The sequence below is a fragment of the Bos mutus genome, chromosome 29 (assembly GCF_027580195.1).
Source record: "Bos mutus isolate GX-2022 chromosome 29, NWIPB_WYAK_1.1, whole genome shotgun sequence".
NCBI classification, from domain to species: Eukaryota; Metazoa; Chordata; class Mammalia; order Artiodactyla; family Bovidae; genus Bos; species Bos mutus.
In genome coordinates this window covers 31,718,140-31,744,392 of record NC_091645.1, presented here as the reverse complement: position 1 = coordinate 31,744,392, position 26,253 = coordinate 31,718,140, and the positions used below count along the sequence as shown (strand labels likewise).

The 26,253-nt window shown below is 38.1% G+C and overlaps 1 protein-coding gene across 6 annotated transcripts in view; it reads left to right on the top strand.

Moving 5' to 3' along the window:
* Positions 1 to 26,253, top strand: part of ARHGAP32 (Rho GTPase activating protein 32) — a 206,828-nt gene that overhangs the window by 168,156 nt on the left and 12,419 nt on the right. For all 6 annotated transcript variants that reach the window (XM_070365291.1, XM_070365292.1, XM_070365293.1 and 3 more), the window contains 9 exons: positions 7,215 to 7,364; positions 12,301 to 12,403; positions 13,742 to 13,886; positions 14,342 to 14,424; positions 19,625 to 19,732; positions 20,216 to 20,361; positions 21,051 to 21,246; positions 22,472 to 22,617; positions 25,338 to 25,409. In XM_070365291.1, coding sequence (XP_070221392.1) covers positions 7,215 to 7,364; positions 12,301 to 12,403; positions 13,742 to 13,886; positions 14,342 to 14,424; positions 19,625 to 19,732; positions 20,216 to 20,361; positions 21,051 to 21,246; positions 22,472 to 22,617; positions 25,338 to 25,409 — 1,149 coding nt within the window. The remainder of the gene's footprint in view (positions 1 to 7,214; positions 7,365 to 12,300; positions 12,404 to 13,741; positions 13,887 to 14,341; positions 14,425 to 19,624; positions 19,733 to 20,215; positions 20,362 to 21,050; positions 21,247 to 22,471; positions 22,618 to 25,337; positions 25,410 to 26,253) is intronic.

The window sequence follows — 26,253 nt, the reverse complement described above, 5'->3', positions numbered from 1 at the left end:
ATATATTTAGGTATTATAGAATAGCACCAAATAAACTAAAGAAAAGGAATTGAATTATGAGATTAGGTCATCTTAATAATTAGAGCTGGATACAGGAAAGGTATAAAGGTATAGAAAGAAAAGGTATGAAGTATCATTATTCTGATAACCTTATTATATTTATTATTTTTAATGTAATGGGAGATGAATTAGATTTTATTTAGCATGCCTCATCTGACAGATAGAAAATTTGAATGATCAGATACTGGTTTGTATTTGAATTTAAATCATTTAGAGTGTGAGGCTAACTGAAACTGAATTTAAATTAGCTCATATAAAGCACTGAAGCATAGTAGACCCTCAGTACATGTTAACTATTCTGTAATGTTATGATATTATTCTAATTTCTGAGTTTTCCTTCAGGTTTCATTGGAGATTAGGTTTAGGGTTCAGTTTGTCTTTTTCTTTCTCTTCCCTTTGTAGGACTGGGAACAGGCCAGTGAGATGGCAGGTCTAACAAGACCAGAAAATGTACAGAGATAAAAATAGAGTCAGTGACAGAATTTCTTAGATGCGTCCTTATTCCATCACATGAAAACCTACTTTGAGTTTGGTTTGCAAGAAACTCTCAGAGGGTGTTTTTTGTAAGACAAAAAGATACAACATTTTCAGTCATTGGATTAAAGAAGCTCTTTTATATCATTATTCATCTCTTTATTTATATTAAAGCTCTTCTATATTATGAAAAAAGAAAAGTTAGAAGAGGTTCTATACCTCAGGTACTGGAAAAAGTGTTTTGTTTTTTTTTTTTAGTTCAGTTTATTTAATATTTGAGTCACATATAATCTAGCTCATCCAGAATTTTTTCTTTAAAAGCTTGTCAAATTATTACTCTAGTGAATCAGTTTAATTTCCAAGTCCATTTATTTTCAAATAAAAACTTTTTTGGTTTAGTGTAAAATTAATTGATATACTCAAAGCTATAAACTAAGTAAGAATTATGTCATATTTTTTCCAGCATGAGTGCTGACTTAACTGGTTCAAAAGTTATGTTTCTGAGTTGCCCACAGATCCTTTCAGGACATATGACAGTGCCTGCTAAAAATAAGTTGATTTTGACAACTCTTCCCAATATCCCTTTTAGTAAATTTGAAAATACTAAGTAGCATAGTTCACCTCAGCTATTTAAGACTGTCACGGGAAAGATATGGCATGTTTCTTTGCTTCTATTTAAGACATTAGCAACCTAATACAGTTTTTTTATTTTTAGAATTCTTTATGTACACTTGTACCCTGTAGAATTCTTTTATGTTTGAGTTTTTTATTGAAAGCCACTGCTGATGTGTTTACAGGATTCCTATGTTTATTACAGTTTCTAAGGGAGAATTTTGCCTCGGCTTAAGGCTTTAGTTTTCGATATTGCCACTTGCCTCTCCAGTCTGATGTACTCATTTACATCCCTGCAACAGATGCGAGGCAAGCAGGAGCACAGGAGGTTTATCACATGAGTATAAAAGCAGAATTTTAAACGTACCTACAGTTGTCCCCGGTGGCTCGGTGATAAAGAGTCTGCCTTCAATGCAGGAGATGTGGCAGGAACCTCGGGTTCAATCCCTGGGTTGGAAAGATCCCCTGGAGAAGGGCATGGCAACCCACTCCAGTATTCTTGCCTGGAGAATCCTATGGACAGAGGAACCTGGTGGGCCATAGTCCATAGGGGTCACAAAGAGTCTGACATGACTGAAGCGACTTAACACAAGCAGGATGGTTGTCACATTCAAAACTTAAAAATTGAGCACATGTATACCTGTGGCGGATTCATTTTGATATATGGCAAAACCAATAGAATATTGTAAAGTTAAAAAATAAAATATAAAAAAAAACTTAAAAATTGAACAAGGCAAACTAAATTATTATCTTCATAGATACAGAGAAATAATTTGATAAAAGTCAATACTTGTTCATTTTATATATTTTGACAATTAAAAATAGGGAGTTTTTTAAAAATCTGTTTAATGTTTCTATCCAAAAACCCAAGAAAATTTTATTCTTAATGGTGAGATATAAGCAATCTATTTAGATCAAGAACAAGATCATCGTTTATTCAAGGTTCAGTAAAATTAAACAAAAAGAAATAAGTGGAAAGGAAGAAATAAATCTGCGTTACTTACAGATGATTGTCTACAAATCCAGAAGAATCTCCTGTCAAATTATTAGAAGTAATAACAGAGTTGAGCACGGTTGCTGAATGAAAGATAAATTAATACAATGACAACGGTAGCACCTAAATTAAAAATTTTTTTTTGTTCAGCAGAAAATAAAAAAACCTTTATATTTAATTCTCAAAACAATCCTGTTAGGTCCTTACTATTTTTAATGTTTTTCATAGAAGAGGAAAATGAAGGTCTGAGAATTGGGTACCTTGTCCACAGTCATACAGCTGGAAGCTGCAGAGATGTGGTTGGAACCCTAGTAATCTGACACACCCTGATACATGTGTTTCTGTTTTGTCAGTGCTGTTCAGTCACTCAGTTGTATCTGACTCTTTGTCACTCCATGGACTGCAGTATGCCAGGCTTCCCTGTCCTTCACCATCTCCCGGAGTGTGCTCAAACTCATGTCCACTGAGTCGGTGATGCCATCCAACTATCTCGTCCAGTAATCAGTTATTAGATTTTTTTCTTTTTTGCATTTCCCAGGTGGTGCTAGTGGTAAAGAACCCACCTACCAATGCAGGAGACTTAAGAGATGCGGGTTTGATCCCCTGGAGAAGGGCATGGCAACCCACTCCAGTATTCTTGCCTGGAGAATCTCAGGGATGGCGGAGCCTGGTGGGCTGCTGTCTATGGGGTCGCACAGAGTCGGACACGACGGAAGCGACTTAGCAGCAGCAGCAGCAGCAAACATACAAAAAAGTTTAAAATCAGTTTAAAAACCTTTAAAAAGTGAAAAAGTTTAGGAAATAAAAGGTTTAAAAGAAATAGGACTGTATGTTTATGATCTTGGATAAGGAAAGAGATTTTAAAGAAACCATACACAAAGACGTGATTAGAAATTTATACAGTACAAGCCAAAGACTGGGAAACATGTTCTTGACAAAAAGTAACCGACAGGGGATTCATTTACAGATTGTATAAAGATCTCTTGCCCATCAGTAAGAGAAAGACAGCCAGATAGTAAAATGGCCAAGAATGTAAACAGTTATTTCACTGATTAGGAAGACTGAATGACCAGTGGACATGGAACAGTGCCTAACCTTATTAGTAAGCACAGAAATGCACTTTCAAGTGGAATATAACATGTCATACTGATGAGATTAACAAAAATGAAAATGTCTGCTAGAACTGAATAGAACGAAGAAATGAAGAGTGAAAAATGTAAGTATGTCCTATGGGAATATTATGTTGGTAAATTGTTCTAGAGAATATTTTAGCAAAGCTGAAACATGGTTGAAAAGTAACATGCTGTACAGTCCAGTCATCCTCCTCAGCATGAGTGCCAGAGACATTCTCTCAGAATTATGCATCCCACCTCTAACTTTGTCTGCTTGGCCAGCTGAACTCATTACAGATCTTAGAACTTGGGGCATATAAGCAAATAAACCTAATGCAGAGCCCCTTATCTGGCACAAATCGTCTTCCTTTAATTTCCTGAGAAATTCCTTCAAGCTCAGACTTCTCTCCCATCGGTCTAGAAGATTCCTGAGACCCAATTCAGAGAACTCTGATTTAAGTGAAATATTATGAGAAAAGAAGATTTTTTAGGATTTGCTGGAGAAAATTTTAACTTGTGTAGTTTAAAACATCTGGTGCCCCGCCTCTCTGTGTCAGGGTTTCCTGAGCCCCTATGAGCTGATTGTCGGTATCATAAGCTTTACCTTGGAGATACTAAAATAAATACTGCAAAACTTTTAACTACTGGAAGGACTGGTTGGGTTGGGTTTGTGTCAAGTCTTGAAAGAAGAATGCAGTGTGAAATCATGTCTAAATGATATGGAAGAAGATAGCCTGTGGCACATGCTGCATTTTAACTCTTAACTAGGGAATGGTGGCTCAGATGGTAAAGAATCTGCCTACAGTGCAGGAGAGCCAGGTTCTATCCCTGGGGAAGGGAATGGCAACTCACTCCAGTATTCTTGCCTGGAGAATACCGTGGACAGGAGCCTGGCAGGCTACAGTCTGTGGGATCACAAAGAGTCAGACACGACTAAGCAACTCACACTTTGACATTTACAGGGAATTTGAACAGATGGTGGTATGATTTGCTTTTGTTTTTTATTTTTTATGCATTTTTTCTGTGGAAATGTCATTGTTTATGCAATGTGGGAGACCTGGGTTCGATCCCTGGGTCAGGAAGATGCCCTGGAGAAAGGAGCAGCTACCCACTGCAGTATTCTTGCCTGGAGAATCCCATGGACAGAGGAGCCTGGTGGGCTGCAGTCCATGGGGTTGCAAAAATCAGACCCAACTGAGCAGCTAACACTTTCACTTTCACTTACTAGTTTGTTATAAGAAAATGGGTGGGGGCAGTGCACTATTCAAAAGAAACTTCTTTTAGCCATTTTATTATCTAAGAAATGGGAAGGAAATATAAAGTGAAGAAAAAATTAATGTGAAGAGACATTTATATTTGCAAGTATTTATTAGATTTTACACAGACCACCTGATTTTTAATCCTGATTCCATGACCTTAGACATGTTACTAAACACTCTGTGCCTGAGTTTCTTCCTCTAAAAGGTGGGTAATAGTGTTTTCCTTATAAGGTCTTGTGAGAAACGAATGGTTAATAAATATAAATTCTTACACAGTTGCTGGCATGTAACTAATCATAAAATAAATGCCGGCTGTATCTGTATTATTATTTGTTCAGTATATTAATAATAATATAACCAAATAATAATATCGGTATTATTATTTATTTGTACTCCTCTCCTCAGTGAGCTCCAACAGCAAGGAGCTGGCCTCACCTGTTCCCCGCCGTACTCTCAGGGCTGAGAACAGTTCCTGAGATGTGGTAGGCATTCACATGCTTGTTGCTAAATGAATACAAGTTAAAATTCAGTTCCCATCCCTTTGAAACATTCCTGGAAGTCTGAGACTAAAAGAATTCTTTCTCATATACATCGTATGCAGTTGTCAGAGTCAACAGATATTTTCACCAAATTCACCATCAAAATACAAACGCCTACTTTTTAACATGTATCTTGGATATTCTGGCCAATTATTAAAATCTGGAAAAGAAATCAGAAATTATTCCTTTCAGAAACAGAATGGAATTACTGTATTTGCTCTGACACAATTACATATCCATGAAATCCGAAAGGATCAACTAAAATCCGTCTTAAATTGTAGAGATTTTAGAAAATGATCAGATTTGAGCCATACATAAAGAAATCATTTTCTAATATACCTACTATTTTAGCAACTACGATAAATGAAGAAAACTGTTATTCTCCAGAAGCAGCGAACAATATCCCTAACAAGAAGTATGTGGAATGTGTCTTTTCATAAAGAGAATTAGAAAACTTTGCTGCAAGATTTAAAACTTTAGAAACATTATGACAGGCCCTATTTCCAGGTAGAAATACTGAATATAACAGAAATTAAAATTCTTCCAAATATATAATGTTATGGTACTGTAATGCAAATTTGCTTGTTTTTATGTGTTAATCTTATACAGAAATGGTTTGATGGCCACACTTTAAGAACAAAGATTCATAACAGTCTACTAGAAACTGGGGAGAATAAAACACATACAAGTTCAGTAATTTTTAATATACTAATATGATACATGTAACATCTTCTAAGTTACCCCAGTGTGCTACAAATGTCTCATTAGCAGATAAGAGAGCATATCATTTAATTTTATAGCAAGAATCTCAGATACAAGTGAGGCTGTAATTTCCCCAGAGTGTCACACAGCATGTTAATGATGGCATCAAAATTATACTGATGATTCTGGGTAAACTTTAAGGGGTTGGTATAGAAAAAATAAATTTCCTCTTTAATCTTTGTACAAGGGTGACAACCTCATCCCAGTTCGCTCAGGACTTTCCTGATTTTAGCACTGAAGATTTCGTGTCCCAGGGAACCCTCTCAGTTATGGGCAAGCCAGTTACAGTTGATCACCTTTGTACAGTTCATAGAAAAGATGCTTAAGTCTGGAAGTAGTGTTTCCCATAAAATGTAAAGAAAATGTTTAATTTGGTCTGAGTAACCCATCTAGTGGTCCATTTGGGCCACAAGTTAATCTCAGTGCACAGAATTCCCACAGGAGGATTCATCAGTTCATGGGCTTTAGGATTTGGGTTCGCTCAAGAAACTAGTGGGGTTCAGTAAGACCTGTAATCATCTGCGGACCAAGCAGGAGGATTGGGGCCATGTGGCTTAGTCTTCTATCCTGCAGCTAATCTCTGAGCTTACAGTAATTTGTTGTATGTTGACTTCCAGAATAATTTCCCCTGCAGGATGCACTTCTCAGCAAAAATCATTTTTCTAAGGATTTGTTTGTTTTCAGATCTTTCCCTGTTGTCTTTCTAACATATATAAGTCAGTGGAAATATCTTACTGTATACAATTTGCTTATCTCTTTGATCTACAAAGGCCGTTAAGGTGATGTAGTGTGTGATAGATGAATGTTAATAAAGATCTAATGCTTTTTTATGGGTGTGTGTGTCGTACTTAATATAGCCTGTAGTTTGATAATTGTGTGCTATTTCATAATGGGATTGTCCTCTTTATAAAATGAGAAAGAGAGAGTTGTTTCACGTTTTATTTTCCAGATTATAAATGCCATGAAAATTTCTAACACTAAATAAAATACTTTAGAAATTAACTAGAAATGCAGTTTCTTAAATTTCTACCATGTTAAGTCTTACTTATCATGAAGATCTCTAAAAGCAATATATTAGAGTAAAACTCAAGTCCGAGTTATAATCCCGTAGCATGCTTAGGTAGCATTGGGAAGTTGGCTGGTTTACCATGCTTAACTTAAAAGTCATGAATTATAATACTTCAGTTTGCACACAGTTTCATCAAATAAGACCACAGGCTGCTGAGAAGAACATGCAAAACCATGCTTTAATTTATAAACCAACTCTTTCTTCAACTTCTGCTAAAAATTTCCTACAGAATATATGGTATACTTAGATTATTTTGTAGTTATTCTGTTGAGATCTGCACTTCATTTCCTCTCGCTACAACTAAGGTATTTTCTCTTTATTATTGTTTTTTAGTATCTAAAAAGCACGGCAAGCTCATTACTTTTTTACGCACATTCATGAAGTCTCGTCCAACAAAACAGAAATTGAAGCAGCGTGGGATCTTGAAAGAAAGAGTGTTTGGCTGTGACCTAGGGGAGCACCTTCTGAATTCTGGTTTTGAAGGTAAACATGAAATTTATAATCTCATAATTTCAGTTTCTAACCTCTCCCTGTTGATCTCCTGTAATCAGTTAGATACGGCAAGCAGCACCTGTTCCGTTTGAGTTCAGCAGCACATACTGAATGCTCTCAGGTACTCGCCTGACTTCGGGGTAACTGAGAATCATGAGGGGTCTCGGCATGCACTTTGGCATAAGAGATGCTTGTGATCTGTTCAGAAAGATGAAGACATTCTCACCAAGGGTACAATAGCTCTGCTGGTTTGCATTATTTTCATGTCTCTCCAGATAACTTCCTCACTTTTCCTTCTCACAGTTTATTCTGAAGTGTTAATTTCTTTTTTGGAAAAAAGTCATACTTTTGAGATCGTGTATTACCAAGACCAGCCTCCCAACTTTTATAGCTAAAAATCTAAATTCCTTTCTCTATAAATTAAATTCTTATTCAAGAATTCAGTGCTTTGAAGAATGGATGGAGGGGCTGAATGGATAGACAGAAAGGAAAAATGGAGTTTTTCTTTGATTTTTTTAAAAAATAGCACTTTTCTCTACCATCTCTTTTAGATGCTAGAATATTAAGGAAGTCCTTAACTATAATTTTGATAACAGAAATAGGTGATTTGTGAAATTCTGAATCTTGATGGGAAACATCCATTATATGCTTTTTAAGAAGACCGCTAGTGAAAGTTAGTGTAAATATCAATGAATATCAAGTTCAAATTAAGGCCTTACTCATTGCCTAAAGAATACCAATATACTTATAATATGGATTTAATACAAACTATACCCTGTTTCTTGCGGGAGAAGACACAGTATTACTTTAAATAGGTGTTAGTCCCAAACTAATATCAACTTATGGCAGTTATTGAAAATTAAAGAAAAAACAAACAGACAAACCAAAACCCTGAGGATTATTTTTGCAACTAGTCAAAATGCACATGGAATAATAAGCCAATGAGAAGATCACAGAACATTATGGGGAGGGAAATCAGGGATAGGAGACATCTAACTTTACCAATATTAAAACAGTATTCAAAACTAGAATGTTACTGGTGTAGAGGATGAGATACAACTGATGAATGAAATAGCCCGGAATGTTTAGAAGTAGTTGTTCTAGATACGAATCCATGCTGATAAAGTGTTTTTAAAAAACCAGCTCATGGGGAGGAGTTCATTATAAATACATACAGAAACATGAAATAGCAATTTTGAAAAGCTTAATTCTTGCTTTATGACCCTAAAAGTTTCAAATATATGAAAGGGTTAACTATTTTTAACTCATAAAAGTGTTAATACAAAATGATTTTGTTTTGAGATCAATGAAGGAAAAAACCATGAATGAAGAGGTGATTCCAAACAAGTAGCTTCCATATAGAGTAAGTCCCCTACATACGAAGAAGTTCTATTCTGAGAGCACATTCCTAAGTTGAGTTTGTCTGTTAATCCAACAAAGTTACGTAGGTATCCGACTAACACAGTCGGCTATGTAGTACTGTACTGTAGTAGGTGTATAGTACTTTTCACACAAGTAATGCATTTAAAGAACAAAAAAGAGAACATTTTTAATCTTACAGTACAGTACCTTGAACAGTACAATACTGCGGTACAACAGCTGGAGCTCCCTAGCGGTACCAGCTGCATCACCGCCGCTTTGGCGTTTGCTTCCAGACAGCCTGGGCTTGAGAGAAAGATGCTGCTATTCTCCTGCACTCTGTGTAGTGCCGTGCAGTGAAGCACGGGAAAGCACAGCCGCTTGCAGAGGATGCAGGCACCTGACGGTATGCCAGACACGTGAACTAACGTGTGTTTGGACGTGTGAATGCATGTTCACATCTTTGAAAGTTCACAACTTGAAGGTTCAAATGTAGGGAACTTACTACAAATGTAAAGGGAAGGTGCCATAGACTGGGAAAGTCCTTTTTTCTTGGGTATGATGAAATTGTGCTCCTAATATAGTAAATGAAAATGTCATTCAGGTTTGTGAGAAAATTAAGCCCCTGAGTAGAAGAATAGAAAAAAGCTATAAACATACAATTTTGACAAGGAACTAAATAGTAAACAAAAAATGCAAAAAGAAAAAAAGTCTCTATGCTTATTTGCAATCATGGAAAATGTATCAAAGCAATTTTGAGACACCATTTTATATAAGTAAACACTACTGATATAACAAAGCTGCTTTTCTAAATTATGATATCCAGTGCCATTAAAAACAGCAGAGATTTTTACCAGCAGGTGAAGAATGTTGGTTACGGGTAGCTCTGGGAATTACTGCCTTTTTGAAAAACATTTTGGCACTCCAGAGCAAGAGACCTTACAGTATTCCTTTCTTGTAGCAGTTCTCTCTCAGGGTTATCCTAAGGCTATAATCCAACAAAAATAAAAATGTTCATTATAGTATTATGTATGAAAGCCAAAAAATTGAATACTCAACTTTTAGGGAAATTGCTGCATAAATTAAGAAGCTATTCAAACTGTAAATTTGAATACAGTATAGAATTGCAAAGGTGTTATGTTTTTCTTGCTTTATTGCTTTTTGCAGACACTGTGCTTTTCTAATGAACTGAAGGTATGTGGCCACCCTGTATTGAGCAAGTCTGTTGGTACCATTTTTCCAAGTGTTTGCTCAGTCGTGTCTCTGTGACACACGGTAGTTAAACCCTCCACCAGCAAAAAGATTACAACTCATTGCAGGCTCAGATCATAGTTAGCATTTTTTTAGCAATAAAGTATTTTTCTAATTAAATGTATGTACATTGTTTTTCAGACACGATGCTATGGCACACTTATTAGACTATACTATAGTATGAACATAATTGATATGCACTGGGAAACCAAAAATTTGTGTGACTTCCTTTATTGTGATGCTTGCTTTATTCTGGCGGTCTGAAACGGAAACTACAGTATTTCTGAGGTCTGCCTGTATATAAAGAGTAGGTATGCTTTCTTGTGGGTTGCTGTTGCTATTTAGTCACTAAGTCACGGCTGACGCTTGGCAACCCCTTGGACGGTAGCCTGCCAGGCTCCTCTGTCCGTGGGATTTCCCAGGCATTGAACCCATGTCTCCTTGGGTCATGAAGATCCCCTAGAGAGGGAAATGGCAGCCCACTCCAGTATTCTTGCCTGGGAAATCCTATGGGAGAGGAGCCTGGTGGGCTACAGTCCATGGGGTCACAAAGAAGGAGGTGACTGAGCAGGCATGCACTCAAGAAGGAGTAATCATGGTATAAACAAATAAATATTAATTCAAAATGACATAGTTCTGTTGGCATCTAGAACCTAGTATAGCTACCTCTGCTTAGGGGTATATTCAAAGAAAGCTTGCCTTAGAGTAAGAGTTCAGTTGGGTTTTGAACAACAACCAAGAGTTTTCTATAAGAAGATGGTAGCAGAAGGAGAATCCAGGCAGAGGAAACAGGCTTCCTTTACCTGGAAATTGATGGACTTAGAGCATGGCCGGTTTGTTTGGTAAAAGATGAGACTTAACTTGGCCTAGAGTTGTGAAATACAGAAATATGGTAATACTAAAATAAGTGCAAATGGGGAAGGACCTTAAAATCTGGGCAGTTAAAGTGTGACTCTGTGCTTGGACAGCTTGAGTTTGATCCTTATTTGTGCCATTTGTTTACTGCTTGTCCTTATGTGTAAAATTTCATCACTCTTAAGATTCAGTTTCCTCTCTGAAAAGGGAGATAATGATAGAATTTCTCTGAAAAGTAAATAAGAGTATCTGTTGTAAAGCACTTAGTCTGGCATCTTTTGCTTGCTCAGTAATATACCTGCTTTCTAATAAAATTATTCAAAGCTAAGGAGTTTATGTTTTAAATATAAGTTACAGGATCTGACAGGATTTAAAAGACAGGATGAAGGAAGTACAACACAATGCAGAAAAGCCAAGGAAAAACCTTTTGTAATAATAAAGGAATGGTATATACATTTAAGTGAAATGCAGTAGATAAAATTATCTTATTAAAGTATCCTAGTTGTTTCATTCACCACTCTTTCATCCCTAATAGAGTAGTCTTTTGCAGACCAAATAATGTTCTTTCAAGCTATTCTTCTCATGGATCGTAACCGAAAATGATGAAATGAACGTAGTTACTGAAGCCTGTGAATTCATCAGTCTGCAGTGCAATATAAATGAAGTTCAAATTTCAGTTACTGTAGATTTTTGGTTAGAAGACCGTTTTCTCATAAACTGCAAGTGTTCTGTTCTAGACCGTGGGCCCAGAGTGCCTGCTTGGTTGTGTTAGTTGTTCAGAGACGTAACCAGAGAGCCTTTCTTTTTCTTTTCTTCCTGCTTTTTGTTGAAGTGCGTTTCGTGACCGGCTGATAATATCAAGTCAAAAGTCAGTAATTTTAATATAAAGATAGGCAGGAAATTAAAGATTTCACTTACTTGAAATTACTTTGACCTTTGCATTATGTTGATGTTTACTGAATATAATTAGAATTAGCATAACTATGAAAAGAATAAAAGAAACTTTTAAAAGTGAAAAATTGAAGCACTTAGAGTAGGTAATTATCATGTTGGAATAAACATTGAAGTTTGCATATCCATTTGCTGAGTATGAAATTCAGGTGAGTAACTGTGTTTTTTTTTTTTTAATCTAGAATGATGTTAGAACTAAACAGTTCACCTTGCTGTTGTAACCATCTAAACAAGTCTGTTGCAGAAGATCTTAGGGAAAGTATCCCAATAATTAATGAACTCTTCCACTTACCTCAGTGTAACAACATAGAGGCAGTCTTGATTATTCAGGAATCTAGTTTAGATGTGAAATTAGGTAAATATGCTGTTATCATTTTTTGTGGCAGATTAATCTCCACCCCTTACAGCTTTAATTTGCAACTTTCATTTTGCTAAAACATTCTTGTTTTTTGTGACTTTGTTTCCATTGAATACTCTCAATTTAATCCATGTCTTCAAAAATGCTCTCTAGTGCCCCAGGTTCTTCAAAGCTGCACAGCGTTCATCGAGAGATATGGCATCGTGGATGGGATATATCGTCTCTCTGGTGTCGCCTCCAATATCCAGAGACTACGGTAAAACCCAACATGGCTTTTTCTTTTTTGTTCCTACTGTAATTCATTAAAATGAAACTGTTTCAGAATTAAGTCACTTATATTGATAATCTTTATTTTCTGTAAGATAGTTTAGATAAAGTAGAAAACTAGCTATATTGTTCTCTGTGTATGTTTTCGACATTTCTTCATTTGTAGTATCAGAAAACCTTGGCCTCTAATCTCAATACTTTTATTTTCTCTGCAATATTGAAGATTTTTGAAAATTGAATTTGAACCTATGACAACTATGATAGATGAAAATTTACATTATAATAGAATTATTCTTTAATTAAAATGGACAAGAGTGGACCTGTTTATTATTCTTTTTAATTAGAGTGAAGCTTTTTCTAATCTTCTTTCACCCAAGTTCTGTAGCACGTGCTCAAGTGGGTATGTGTCACATATCCCACATCCTTTCCCATTAGACCCCCAGAGACAAAAATAGTGGTATCCTTTATTCCACCAACAGAAATTTTAACTTTTTCTTAATCTCTTAGATTCCTGTCTATTCTTAACATGTTATTATCTTTTATTTTTCACTGTGGTACATGGTAATTGCCATTATTCTATAAGGATTTTAATATTCTAAATTGACCACAGAGTTGATTTCTATTTTCAGAATACATGTTTGTAATACTTAAATTGATTCTGGTACTGAAAACAGTACAGTCTTTGACTTCAGATGCAGCAGATCTCATATTCAGATTAATCCTCTAGGTTGACTAGTGGCCTCTGGTCTGTAGATTAATATTAGTCAACCTCCTGGAGAATAAGCTTAATCTGCCTTTGTGTTCTGAGCACAATTTTTATTTCACTCACTAAATGCTGCAGATTTACTTTCTGTGTTGTTGGAGAATTGTTTTATAATTGTTTCTGGCTTCCTTATCCCTCTATCATAACATATTCTTGAACTGTACTTCTTGCATCTGAGGAATTTCTGCACATAGTTTTTCATGGACCAGCTGCCATTCAACTCTAGTTTTCAGAACTGCCAAAATATAAGGCATTTAAACACTTAGGAAGTAGAAGTCCTTTGTTTCAATCTGTGGTAAGACCTGCTCTTTCACACAGGTTTCAGAGATTTCTGTCCATTTTAATATTAAAGCTATCCCCTGAATTTCTATTTAGAAAAACACTTGTCTCATAGTCAGACATTCAATTACTGCTGAATAACTTCTGTGAAATACAGTCATTTGAAGTACATATTTGCTCACTGAGCTGGAGGTTAATACTTTGGACCTTTTCTTTCTGTTTTAAAGTCATATTTGCTTTTCTTTGAAAAAAATTAGTTTTGTTGTCTCTCTTCTATCTTTTTAGCCATGAATTTGACTCTGAACATGTTCCCGACCTGACAAAAGAACCCTATGTCCAAGACATCCATTCCGTGGGCTCCCTGTGTAAGCTGTACTTCCGAGAGCTCCCAAACCCTCTGCTCACCTACCAGCTGTATGAGAAATTTTCTGTGAGTACCAGTCACATTTAAATCAAGTTCTGTTTGCAATTTTGCTGTGGTTTTGTTCAAAACCTGAAAAAGTTGATTTCTCCATGTGAGTTATATGAGTAAAAGAGCTCCTTTAAAGAGAAAATATTGATAAAGAACACTTACTGCTAGTTGGTCCACCGTCTTCACTGTTTGCCCCTTTTCAGGGTCTCTCACTTTGAGCCACTAATCTTACTATAACCCTTGGTTATATGTTGGTTATTGTAAAGTTTTAAAAATACTATCTTGTATTAGATTTCAGCATCCACATAGTGTGTGAACAAAGTTTGCTTCCTTGGTACTACATGGTTTTCCCTCATCGTTCAGCACCGAAGAGTAAGGTCAATGAATCTCAAAGTGAAACTGAATTGTAAGTGAAGAACTTTCATTTTTACCAACAAAGCTTACTAGTTTATTTTGCATTATGGTTGTTCCAGGATGCTGTTTCAGCAGCAACAGATGAAGAAAGGCTGATAAAAATTCATGATGTCATCCAGCAACTCCCTCCTCCACACTACAGGTAAACCACGCCCTGTAAAATGCCAGCCAAAAATGCCAGAAGTCAATTGTGTGAACATGGGCTCCTGGGGTTTCTAACTGTTTAAATTTCCTTGGAGTTCTGACTGTTTAAATTTCGGTTTTTCCATGCATTTGTATTTACATTTGTCTTTGTATTCCCAGGGTCTGGGCACAGTGCTTGGCATCCAGCAGGCACCCTGGAGCCCTCTCTTCTGTTGCTTACTTTTACAGCCCAGATTAATTTGTATGTTAGCTTGGACTCTTGGAAGTAGTTTGGAGGATTTAGTTGTAACTTTCCTCTCCCCCACTAGCACACAACCACACACAGCCCCTTCTCTCATCTTCCTAGAGTGGTTGTATGAGTGCTCGGTGTTGATTTTCTACATTGCTGTATCTATGTAACTGTTATTTACAAACTACATCTAATAGTATGCATGTGTGCGTGCATGCTCAATCATGTCCAACTCTTTTGTGACCCCATGGGCTGTAGCCTGCCAGGCTCCTTTATCCTCCTCTGTGCTTGGGGTTTCCCAGGCAAGAATACTAGAGTGGGTTGTCGTTTCCTCCTCCAGAGGATCTTCCCGACCAAGGGATTGAACCCATGTCTCCTGCATTGGCATGCATATTCATGGCATGCTGCGCCACCATGGAAGCCCAATCTAATAGTATACCAGAATTTTTTTCCCCCTTTCTGGGGTAACCGTGTTTGTTTCATGGAGTGATGGCCTGTTTGGGGTTTGCTGAGTTTCTTTTTATCGCTAGCTTGTCTCCTGACTCTGTCACAGAATGATGGGTATTCTCTCAGTTCAGGTCAGTCGCTCAGTCGTGTCTGACTCTCACACCAGGCCTCCCTGTCCATTACCAACTCCCAGAGTCCACCCAAACCAATGTCCATCAAGTCGGTGATGCCATCCATCCATCTCATCCTCTGTGGTCCCCTTCTCCTCCTGCCCTCAATCTTTCCCAGCATCAGGGTCTTTTCAAGTGAGTCAGCTCTTCGCATCAGGTGGCCAAAGTATTGGAGTTTCAGCTTCAACATCAGTGCTTCCAATAAACTCCCAGGACTGATCTCTTTTAGGATGGACTGGTTGGATCTCCTTCCGCAAGAGTCTTCTCCAGCACCACAGTTCAAAAGCATCAGTTCTTTGGCACTCAGCTTTCTTTATAGTCCAACTCTCACATCCATACATGACCACTGAAAAAACCATAGCCTTGACTAGACGGACCTTTGTTGGCAAAATAATGTCTCTGCTTTTGAATATGCTATCTAGGTTAGTCATAACTTTCCTTCCAAGGAGGAAGCGTCTTTTAATTTCATGGCTGCAGTCACCATCTGCAGTGATTTTGGAGCCCAGAAAAATAAAGTCAGCCACTGTTTCCACTGTTTCCCTGTCTATTTGCCATGAAGTGATGGGACCGGATGCCATGATCTTAGTTTTCTGAATGTTGAACTTTAAGCCAGCTTTTTTACTCTCCACTTTCACTTTCATCAAGAGGGTCTTTAGTTCTTCTTCGCTTTCTGCCATAAGGGTGGTGTCATCTGCATATCTGAGGTGATTCATATTTCTCCTGGCAATCTTGATTCAAGCTTGTGCTTCCTCCAGCCCAGCGTTTCTCATGATGTACTCTGCATATAAGTTAAATAAGCAGGGTGACAATATACAGCCTTGACGCACTCCTTTTCCTATTTGGAACCAGTCTGTTGTTCCATGTCCAGTTTTAACTGCTGCATCCTGACCTCAATTCAGTTCAGTTCAGTCGCTCAGTCATGTCCGACTCTTTGCAACCCATGAATCGCAGCATGCCAGGCCTCCCTGTCCATCACCAACTCCTGGAGTTCACCCAGACCCACGTCCATCGAGTCAGTGATGCCATCCAGCCATCTCATCCTCTGTCGTTCCCTTCTCCTCCTGCCCCCAATCCCTCCCAGCATCAGAGTCTTTTCCAATGAGTCAACGCTTCGCATGAGGTGGCCAAAGTACTGGAGTTTCAGCCTTAGCATCATTCCTTCCAAAGAAATCCCAGGGCTGATCTCCTTCAGAATGGACTGGTTGGATCTCCTTGCAGTCCAAGGGACTGTCAAGAGTCTTCTCCAACACCACAGTTCCAAAGCATCAATTCTTCGGCACTCAGCCTTCTTCACAGTCCAGCTCTCACATCCATACATGACCACAGGAAAAACCATAGCCTTGACTAGACGGACCTTTGTTGGCAAAATAATGTCTCTGCTTTTGAATATGCTATCTAGGTTGGACATAACTTTCCTTCCAAGGAGTAAGCGTCTTTTAATTTCATGGCTACAGTCACCATCTGCAGTGATTTTGGAGCCCCGAAAAATAGTCAGCCACTGTTTCCGCTGTTTTCCCATCTATTTGCCATGAAGTGATGGGACCGGATGCCATGATCTTCGTTTTCTGAATGTTGAGCTTTAAGCCAACTTTTTCACTCTCCTCTTTCACTTTCATCAAGAGGCTTTTTAGTTCTTCGCTTTCTGCCATAAGGGTGGTGTCATCTGCATATCTGAGGTGATTGATATTCCTCCTGGCAATCTTGATTCCAGCTTGTGCTTCCTTCAGCCCAGCGTGTCTCATGATGTACTCTGCATATAAGTTAAATAAGCAGGGTGATAATATACAGCCTTGACATACTCCGTTTCCTGTTTGTAACCAGTCTTTTGTTCCGTGTCCAGTTCTAACTGTTGCTTCCTGACCTGCATACAGGTTTCTCAAGAGGCAGATCAGGTGGTATTCCCATCTCTTTCAGAATTTCCCACAGTTTATTGTGATCCACACAGTCAAAGGCTTTGGCATAGTCAATAAAGCAGAAATAGATGTTTTTCTGGAACTCTCTTGCTTTTTTCCATGATCCAGCGGAAGTTGGCAATTTGATCTCTGGTTCCTCTGCCATATCTAAATCCAGCTTGAACATCTGCAAGTTCTCAGTTCACATACTGCTGAAGCCTGGCTTGAAGAATTTTGAGCACTGCTTTTCTAGCCTGTGAGATGAGTGCAATGGTGCAGTAGTTTGAGCATTCTTTGGCATTGCCTTTCTTTGGGATTGGAATGAAAACTGACCTTTTCCAGTCCTCTGGCCACTGCTGAGTTTTCCAAATTTGCTGGCATATTGAGTGCAGCACTTTCACAGCATCATCTTTCAGGATTTGAAATAGCTCAACTGGAATTACATCACCTCCACTAGCTTTGTTCATAGTGATGCTTTCCAAGGCCGACTTGACTTCACATTCCAGGATGTGTGGCTCTAGGTCAGTGATCACACCATCCTGATTATCTTGGTCGTGAAGATCTCAGTTGTGTTTAAACATATCAAGGTACCATTTAAAAAAAACATTTCCCCATGAAAACACCCTTTGTGGTGCCTAAAATCGCGCTGTCCGTCCAGCTCTCCTCCATCATCACCAGCTCTTACCCTCCTGGAACCTCCCTTCATCACTTTTTTCCTGACTTAGACCCCTTCTCCTCTGGACCTCTACCTGTCACCTTCCCTGTGTCCACTCCCTGCTTTCCTGGTGTCCATCTTTGGTAACTTCCTGAGAAAAGTTGTGTGGGAGGTGAATGTTTGGAGACTTTGATATGAAAATGCTCTTATTCTCTTCATACTTTTGACTGACAGTTGGCTATAGAATTTTAATCTGTAAATAGTATTTTCCCATTATTCTGATGGTATTACACCACTGGCATCTAAGCAAAAATGCTGCTGCAAAGTCTGATACCAGTTAGAGTGCCACTTTTTTAGTATGACCTATTTTGTGTTGTTTAAATCCTTTTGGATGCTTTTAAATTTAGAACCTGCCTAGTGGTTCGTCTCCATGGTGACTCATCTTGGAGCAGGCTCTTTTTCATTCTTTGCTCTGGGCACTCATTGGGCTTTCTCCCTCTGGAAACGTCTGAGAAATTTTCTTGTGTTATTTCCTTGATGGTTCTCAGAGCAGCTTACACCTCATCCCTTTTCTTTATTCTCTTTCTAGAATTGTTTTTATCTACTGAACTAAACTCTTTTGAGTTTCTTACCTTTTCTTTGTCAGTTTCCACATATGGATTTTCTCCAAACCATCTCATGATTAAGAACACTTAATTCTAAGAACTAACTGCCTTTCCTCCCTCTCTTTCTCATTTCTCTGAATGTTTCTACTTTATAGCATGCTTTTCTATTTTTGTTTCATGTGTATAATCTCTTCTCTCTGTGAAAATATTACCAGTAATCATAGATTTGGGTTTGTTTTAAATTGTTCTCTCCTTACCACGGTATTTGTTTCTTCCTAATGTGGCGGCTTATCTTCCTTTTCTTCTCGAGTCTCTGTCAGGCTCACCTGAATCCTGAAGACTTGTACGTTGACCACAATTTAACTTTCATTGCTGTTCAAATAATACTCTTAAACTTCTATCTTCCATTTATTGTCTTTAATAGTTTTAATCCCTATAAGGTAAGGACACTTTGAGAGATGTATAGGTAGTATCTTGTGTTTATCTAACTTAACTTACATTTAAGCTCATCATTCTTTATTTTCCAAGATACTCTGCCCTATTGTTAAATCTATATATAAAAAATTGTTTACATGAATCATACTTGAGAATATATAAGATAAACCAGGAATTAGGATTTAGAGTAAGGTTTCTGTTCCAAGAGCATGTTATTTGCTCAAATAGTCTGCTCATTGGTACCCGCTGGAATTTTTCTTTTAACTCTTTTTAGGCTTGTGAAATATTGTCATTTTCTTTTATAAAAGAAAAATCTAAATTCTCTCTTGTTAGCATATCTGCTGCAAATAGAATACCATGACTTCATGATAGCGTTTGTCTGGAAACTGACTTTTAGAGGATTTACTTCACTGATGTCTCTGTAACTAGATGTATAACAGGCAAATGTTACTAAAGATTTCTTTAAAACTAAGCTGTTTCATTTTCTGAGCCAATCCTATCAAAAACTTTCATTTCTTACTGCCTTAGACAATTTTTTCTCAATATTCCATGGATGTAATTACTATATATGAAATCCATACTACTCTGAGAGTTCTATAGAAATAATATTTAAATCTTATAGGCAACAGAAAACCTCGATGGGATCTATAGGGTTTCTTTTTCCATTTTTCCATTGAAAACTTAGAAATTAATTAGTGGAGCTTTTCTGCTCTATACTACTCCCTGATGTTTCTTTGTGTTAATATGTTGCATTTCATTTTCCAGAACACTGGAGTTCCTAATGAGACACTTGTCTCTTTTAGCTGACTATTGCTCCATCACAAATATGCATGCAAAAAACCTAGCCATCGTTTGGGCTCCAAACCTGCTAAGGTAAGTTGCATTTGACTCATGACCTAAAGTAGAAACAATCAACTAACAGTCTAATTCTTCAGTGTTCTCTTAAGGAGAATTTTAATTTATTTATTTACTTTAAAAATGTTTATTTATTTGACTGTGCTGGGTCTTACCTACAGCCTGCGGGATCTTTAGTCGTGGCCTGCAGAGTCTTAGTAGCAGCATGTGGGACCTAGTTTCCTGACCAGGGACTGAACCCAGGCCCTCTGCCTTGGAAGCGCAGAGTCTCAGCCGCTGGACCACCAGGGAAGTCCCAAGGATAATTTTTAAAAGTAAAGCTGATCTGTTGTTTTTATGAGCGTCTTCCTTAAAACAGGCGGTCGAGGTTTAGCCAATGCACTGTCAAAAGTGTGCTTTCTTCCTCTGGTTCACTTGTGATCTACGCACAAACCGAAAGATAATGCTCTTCAAGACTGCTGTTCTGGGGACCCTCTGATGGTAGTGCCGTTTACCCCACAGATCAAAGCAGATAGAATCTGCCTGCTTCAGCGGGACGGCAGCTTTCATGGAAGTGAGGATTCAGTCCGTGGTCGTGGAGTTCATCCTCAACCATGTCGACGTGCTCTTCAGTGGGAAGATCAATGCAGTCATTCAGGAAGGGGCAGGTAGGCCCACGTGGATGCTCTTCCCCACTGGGAACGTATCTTTAAACCCCCACCACTTTAGTGAACAGCATCTCTTATCTCAATTTAATAAATCTGTCTCCAAAGAAAGCAGCTAATTTATATCTGCTTCCCAAAACTCACAATTTAACAGTTCTGTTATGTGTTTTTAGTGAATACTAAATATTAGACCTACCATGATCTAAGTTCAGGGAACATAAAAAGTGTATCATGTCGCCTATTACTGATGTGTGTGAAAGTGTAATATAGAGCAGCAGAAGAAAAACTCCCAGAACTAAAAATGCTTGACTGATTCTAGGCCTTGTCTGCAATCCTTTAAGAAAGGAAAATAGTTAAATTATTAGTTAAATTAAATTAGTTAAAGTATTAGTTAAATTAATTATTAAACTATTTAATAATAGTTAAATTATTAGTTAAATACTTAAGGAATTTTATACTTGTATCTATTACTGTTAATAACCTAGTATGTCATTTTCTATTCCTCAGTATAAGACTCTGTTGCTTTTGTCATTTAAAAAATTTAATAAAGAAAATTTAAAACAACACAGAATGATAGATAGATAGATAGACAGGTAATCAGATTGTTATACACACACAGTCACGGATATTTATATTTTTCCCCCAAGTCAGAAAGTTTGAGTCTTGTCGTTGCTTTTTTTTTCTTTTCAAAGCTTCTCTATCAAGACCCAAGTCCCTGCTGGTCTCGTCTCCATCTACCAAGCTGCTGACACTGGAGGAAGCCCAGGCACGAACACAGGCTCAGGTCACTTCTCCAATTGTGACCGAAAATAAATACATTGAAGTAGGAGAAGGACCTGCTGCACTCCAGGGGAAATTTCATACCATAATCGAGTTCCCACTTGAAAGGTAAAATTCATTTAGTCCTCCTTAAAAATGTGCATTTCATGACTATGTGTTATTTTCTTTTCTTTTACTCTGGTATTTTAGTATTATTATATTGATTCTGTCAGTCCCAGAAAAACCTGTTCATTCGACTGTGGATGTTACTTCATGGGAACTGAAGCAAATGGTTATCAAAAAGCATTGCATCATATCTTAGGAGAAACAGAGAATCAGAGCTGGGAGGACACTGACAAAGTCTGAGAACCACTGCTGTTCACGTTCTCTGTGTCCTCTCCAGCTCTGATTCTGTTTTTCTCTAAAGAAATGATAATAACATGGTTTCCGTAACTTCTTTACTAACTGATTGTGAGAAGACTAATGTCTATAAGTTAATTTTGATCTCAGGTCACTCCTCTGGCTGCTCCATAAGAATGTCAGGATTTCAACTCCCTGGACTGGGTAGTACTAATAGACGTTCATTTCCATATGTTAGTATACCTTTCTAAATTATTTTCATTTCCGTCAACTGAAATACTCTTTTACTTTGTCATTCTGAGTTTGTCTTCAGCTTCTTGAATTTTTTACTCTATAATTTCCTCAAAAACCTCTTTATAGAATAGTAATCAAGAGTGTCGACGCTGGGTGGACCTGGGTTCCAACCTGGACTCCATCATTTACTAGTTTTACAACATTAAACTTCTTCTTCTTCCTTCCTTAGCTGTACAATGATAATAGTACTTAAAATGATAATAATAGTACCTACCTCAAATGGTTTTATGTAACTTAAATGAGATACCGTGTATACCAGTTAGCACAGTGCCTGGCATTCAGTATATATTAGTTACTTTTCTTAGTGCTTTGCTTATTTTGGGGCTTAATTCTCTTTACACACACCTAGAATCATTTTCTTCAACTCTATTTTATTTTTGGAGATTTAGTATTTCCTCTTCCTAAATATGTCTTATTCTCACTTTTTTCACAGATAGTGAGATTAGCTCTCAATATGAAAATCTGGTTAAGTTATCTTTGTGAGACTAATTACAACTGTTAACACGCGTGCATTTAATCTCCATTTCCTGCTTCAGTGGCGCTCGGCCGTACTGTGCGGCGCGCGCTCTGTGGAAGGCGGGTGTTGCCTGTGTCCGCCGCGCCTCTGCAGGCTGCTTGCCTCTTTCCGTCATTTGTTCATCTTCAGTGAGTAAAGGTAGCCTCTTGGATGCCTTAATGCGGACCATTTTCTCTCTCCTAGGAGGAGGCCTCAAAATAAAATGAAAAAATCTCCCGTGGGGAGCTGGCGTTCCTTTTTCAACTTGGGGAAATCGTCCTCTGTTTCTAAACGGAAGTTGCAGCGTAATGAGAGTGAGCCCTCCGAGATGAAAGCCATGGCTCTGAAAGGTGAGTGTTCACGCCTTCCCTTCCCTCTGCGCCCAGGAGCGGCTGCATGGGGGCTGCACCTCCCGTCCTGGCACACAGCTCTTCTCTTACCAGGACATACACTCAGCACGCTGTTGTCACAGGCGCCAACAGTGTGTGTCCTTGTGCTGTTTTGTGTGAACTGTCTTCTACCAGTGCTTTATCCCCAGATACATAGTATATATAAGTGCATAGAAGTTCCCAGTTTCTTTGAACTATACAGATTATATATAGGGTCAGTGTGTTTAAAAATTCATAACATACTTGTAATATAGTTTGTATATGGTTGGTAATAAAAAGTAACTGCTGTGGTATTTAAACTTATTAATCTTATATATTTACAGATTTTTCACAAAATGACAAAATCAGGTTTTGACATGTCTGTCAGAGTTTTAAATCTTATAACCAAAGAAAGGTGTCTTTTTCCTAGATGATATGTTGAAGTGAGAGTATCTTACTGGATAGATAAATCTATTTCTGTGTTTTTGAAAGTACTGCTCTTTTAAAAATCATTTAAATCTACTGCTATTAACAGGTTCTGAATCTGTTAGTGCTTACTTCTCAGGCAATGCTAGAAATACAGTGTTTGATTCATTTAATTCATCATTCTTTCATTTTGCAGTCATGTACTAAGTATGGGCTAGATATTTTGATAGCAGCCTCTACAGAAAGAAAAGAAAATTAAGACACTGCTCCCAACCTTCATGTCTTACTTGGGACATACGCGTGTAAGAAAATAAATTTCATGCAGAATCATAGCTATTGAAATTGAGGCTTATGTGAGGCATTTATGGCAGGAGTGGTCAATTCCTATGGGAGAGAGGTGGGTGGTCAGGAAATAGAACCTGTGACTCGGGTTTTGAAGGATAAGTAGGGATTCACCTGACCAACAAGGGACCGAGAAAGGTGTTTCGGGAAGTGGTAACAGAGTGTGTGTTGGCGTGTGGAGCAGGAAGCATGAAGAATGTTCGGGTGGGATGGTACGCACAGGGGTTCAGTTCTCAGGGGCCCAAGGTGCTTGCCTGGGGTGTGGTTTTGTCCTGCATTCCTTGGGTATCACCAAATAGCTGCAGCATGTAACATGATCAGGTTTGGGTTTAAGAAGAATGACTTTGGCAGCAATGTGGGTAATGTCTAGGAAGAGGGTAAGCCTGGAGTCTGGACAGTAAGTCAGGAGACAGTTATAGCTGTGCAGGCAGGAAACGAAGAGCATCTGCAATAAGCAGTGGCTGTGGGAGTGGGAAATAGATTTGAGAGGTATTTATGAGGCAGAATCAACAGGGTGGGCAGAAAAATGGTTGAGAAAGATGCGAAAGGTAATTGTCAGGTGTTGATTAAATGGTCAGGGAGTGGCTATCATCACTGAAGAGAGTAGTGAGTTTGGGAAGAAAAATGACGTGTTAATTTTGGACGTAGTGAGTTGGACCTGCCCAAAAGATGATGAGTACTAGGGACCTGGAATTCAATAACGGACTTTAATCTGACTGGAAATACAGATTTGAAACTCGTCAGCAAACCAAGGGTGAGAACCCTAGGGATATTTTTTTTATGGCCAAAGGAGAGCCTGCTGAGTGAGAGAAGTAGGTTGGAGGCTGAATCCTGGAGAAAAGCAGTGTTTAGAGGGCGGAGGAAGCAGAGCTATCACGAAGGAGAGTGAGAAGAAATGGTCCCTCAGCAGGGACAGAAGACACGGTGGTTGTTGTGCAGACACTAAGTCGTATTCGACTCTTTGCGACCCCATGGACTGCATGTTGGCGTGGACTGCAGCAAGCCAGGCTTCCCTGTCCTTCACCATCTCCCAGAGTTTGTTCAAACTCATGTGCATTGAGTCGGTGATACCATCCGACCATCTCATCCTCTGTGATCCCCTTTTCCTCGTGCCGTCAGTCTTTCCCAGCAGCAGGATCTTTTCCAGTGAGTTGGCTCTTCACGTCAGGTGGCCAAAGTACTGGAGCTTCAGCTTTAGCATCAGTCCTTCCAATGAGTATTCATGAAGGAAGGGCTTTATAGGGAAATGTCAGCAGCATTGAGCTCTGCTAAGAGATTGAAAGAGGATGAGGATATTTCACAAATAAATTCAACACTTGTAATTAATTAAATGACCTCTGTTAGTTTCCTAGGGCTACCATAGCAAATTGTCACCAACTGAGACAGATTGGCTGAAAACAACAGGAATTCATTTCCTCACAGTTCTGGAGGCTAAAAACTGAAATCCAGGTGTCAGAGGGCCATGTTCCCTCTGAAGGATCCAGAGAATCCTTCCTGGCCTCTCCCAGCTTTGGGGACACCTGTGTTCCTGGCTGGTGGTGGTACCACTCCAGTCTCTGCTCTGTCTTCACATGGCTTCTCCTCTGTCTCTCTGCAGCTTCTCTTGTTAAAAGGATACCAGTCATTGGATTTAGGGCTCACTCTAAATTCAGTACAAGATCATCTCAAGATATACCAGTCTTTAGGAAATATAAAAGCAAGTTTTAAAATTCATCTCTATTCTGAAGTTTATTATTTTTCTAGAAAAGAGATTTTTCACATAGGAAACCACTTGAGATGAGTACAACACATTATATAAAATGCAAAATTGAATACAGTTGTAAAAATCTAATCATTCTTGAAAGTTTAAATACATGTACAGAAAAACACTGTCCCGTTTCACTGCATATGTAAGAGTGAATAAAACACCACGTTGTTTGGTTTTGATTCTGCAGGTGGCAGGGCAGAAGGCACCCTCCGCTCAGCTAAAAGTGAAGAGTCTCTTACTTCTCTCCATGCAGTTGATGGTAAGACTAAAGCATCAGTTGTTCTATTCTAGAATATATTTCATAAAAAGATATACTGCTTAATAAATAGGCTGTAGATTATAATTTCCTAAAAATACTAGTTGTTGTTGTTCAGTCACTACGTCATGTCCAACTCTTTGCAACCCCATGGACTGTAGTCCATCAGGCTCCTCTGTCCATGGGCTTTCCCAGGCAAGAATACCGGAGTGGGTTTTCATTTCCTTCTCCAGGGGATCTTCCTGACCCAAGGATCGAACTCATGTGTCCTGTATTAGCAGACAGGTTCTTAACCACTGAGCACCAGGGAAGCCTCAAAATACTAGTATCTACTTAGTATTGTCCATTGATGCTTTAATATGGTACTAGTCTTTAATTTCTTCACTTTTGACATGATTGTGATTCAATTTACGTAAAAGTAGGTGAAGTGTTTTAAGTTAACCATTTATATTTATTAATGCCCAAAAAAGATGGTTTTAATAGTGTTTCTTTAAATTTCAAAATGAGAGCACAGTGCTTGTCACAGAGTATGAAATTAAGCAGTATTGATGTTCAGATCAGTGACCTTTTGTCTTGCAAATTTAACGTAACCTTAAATCTCATATATCACTGGTTAGAGATAGCCCTCATTATCTGAGGATGATTTTCTACCAGGAGAAGGCAACTGAAAGTGAATCTGCTTAAAATGGGGACCAACATGTTATGGTTAATAGTACAAAAAGATTTGATTGCAACTTGGACAAAACTAAAAATGTTGAAAATAACTTTTTAAGCTTCCATTTAGTGTAAGTCGGGTTACAGTTGCAGTTCTGTACTAACTTCCAGAATGAACAAAGGTTACATCAGT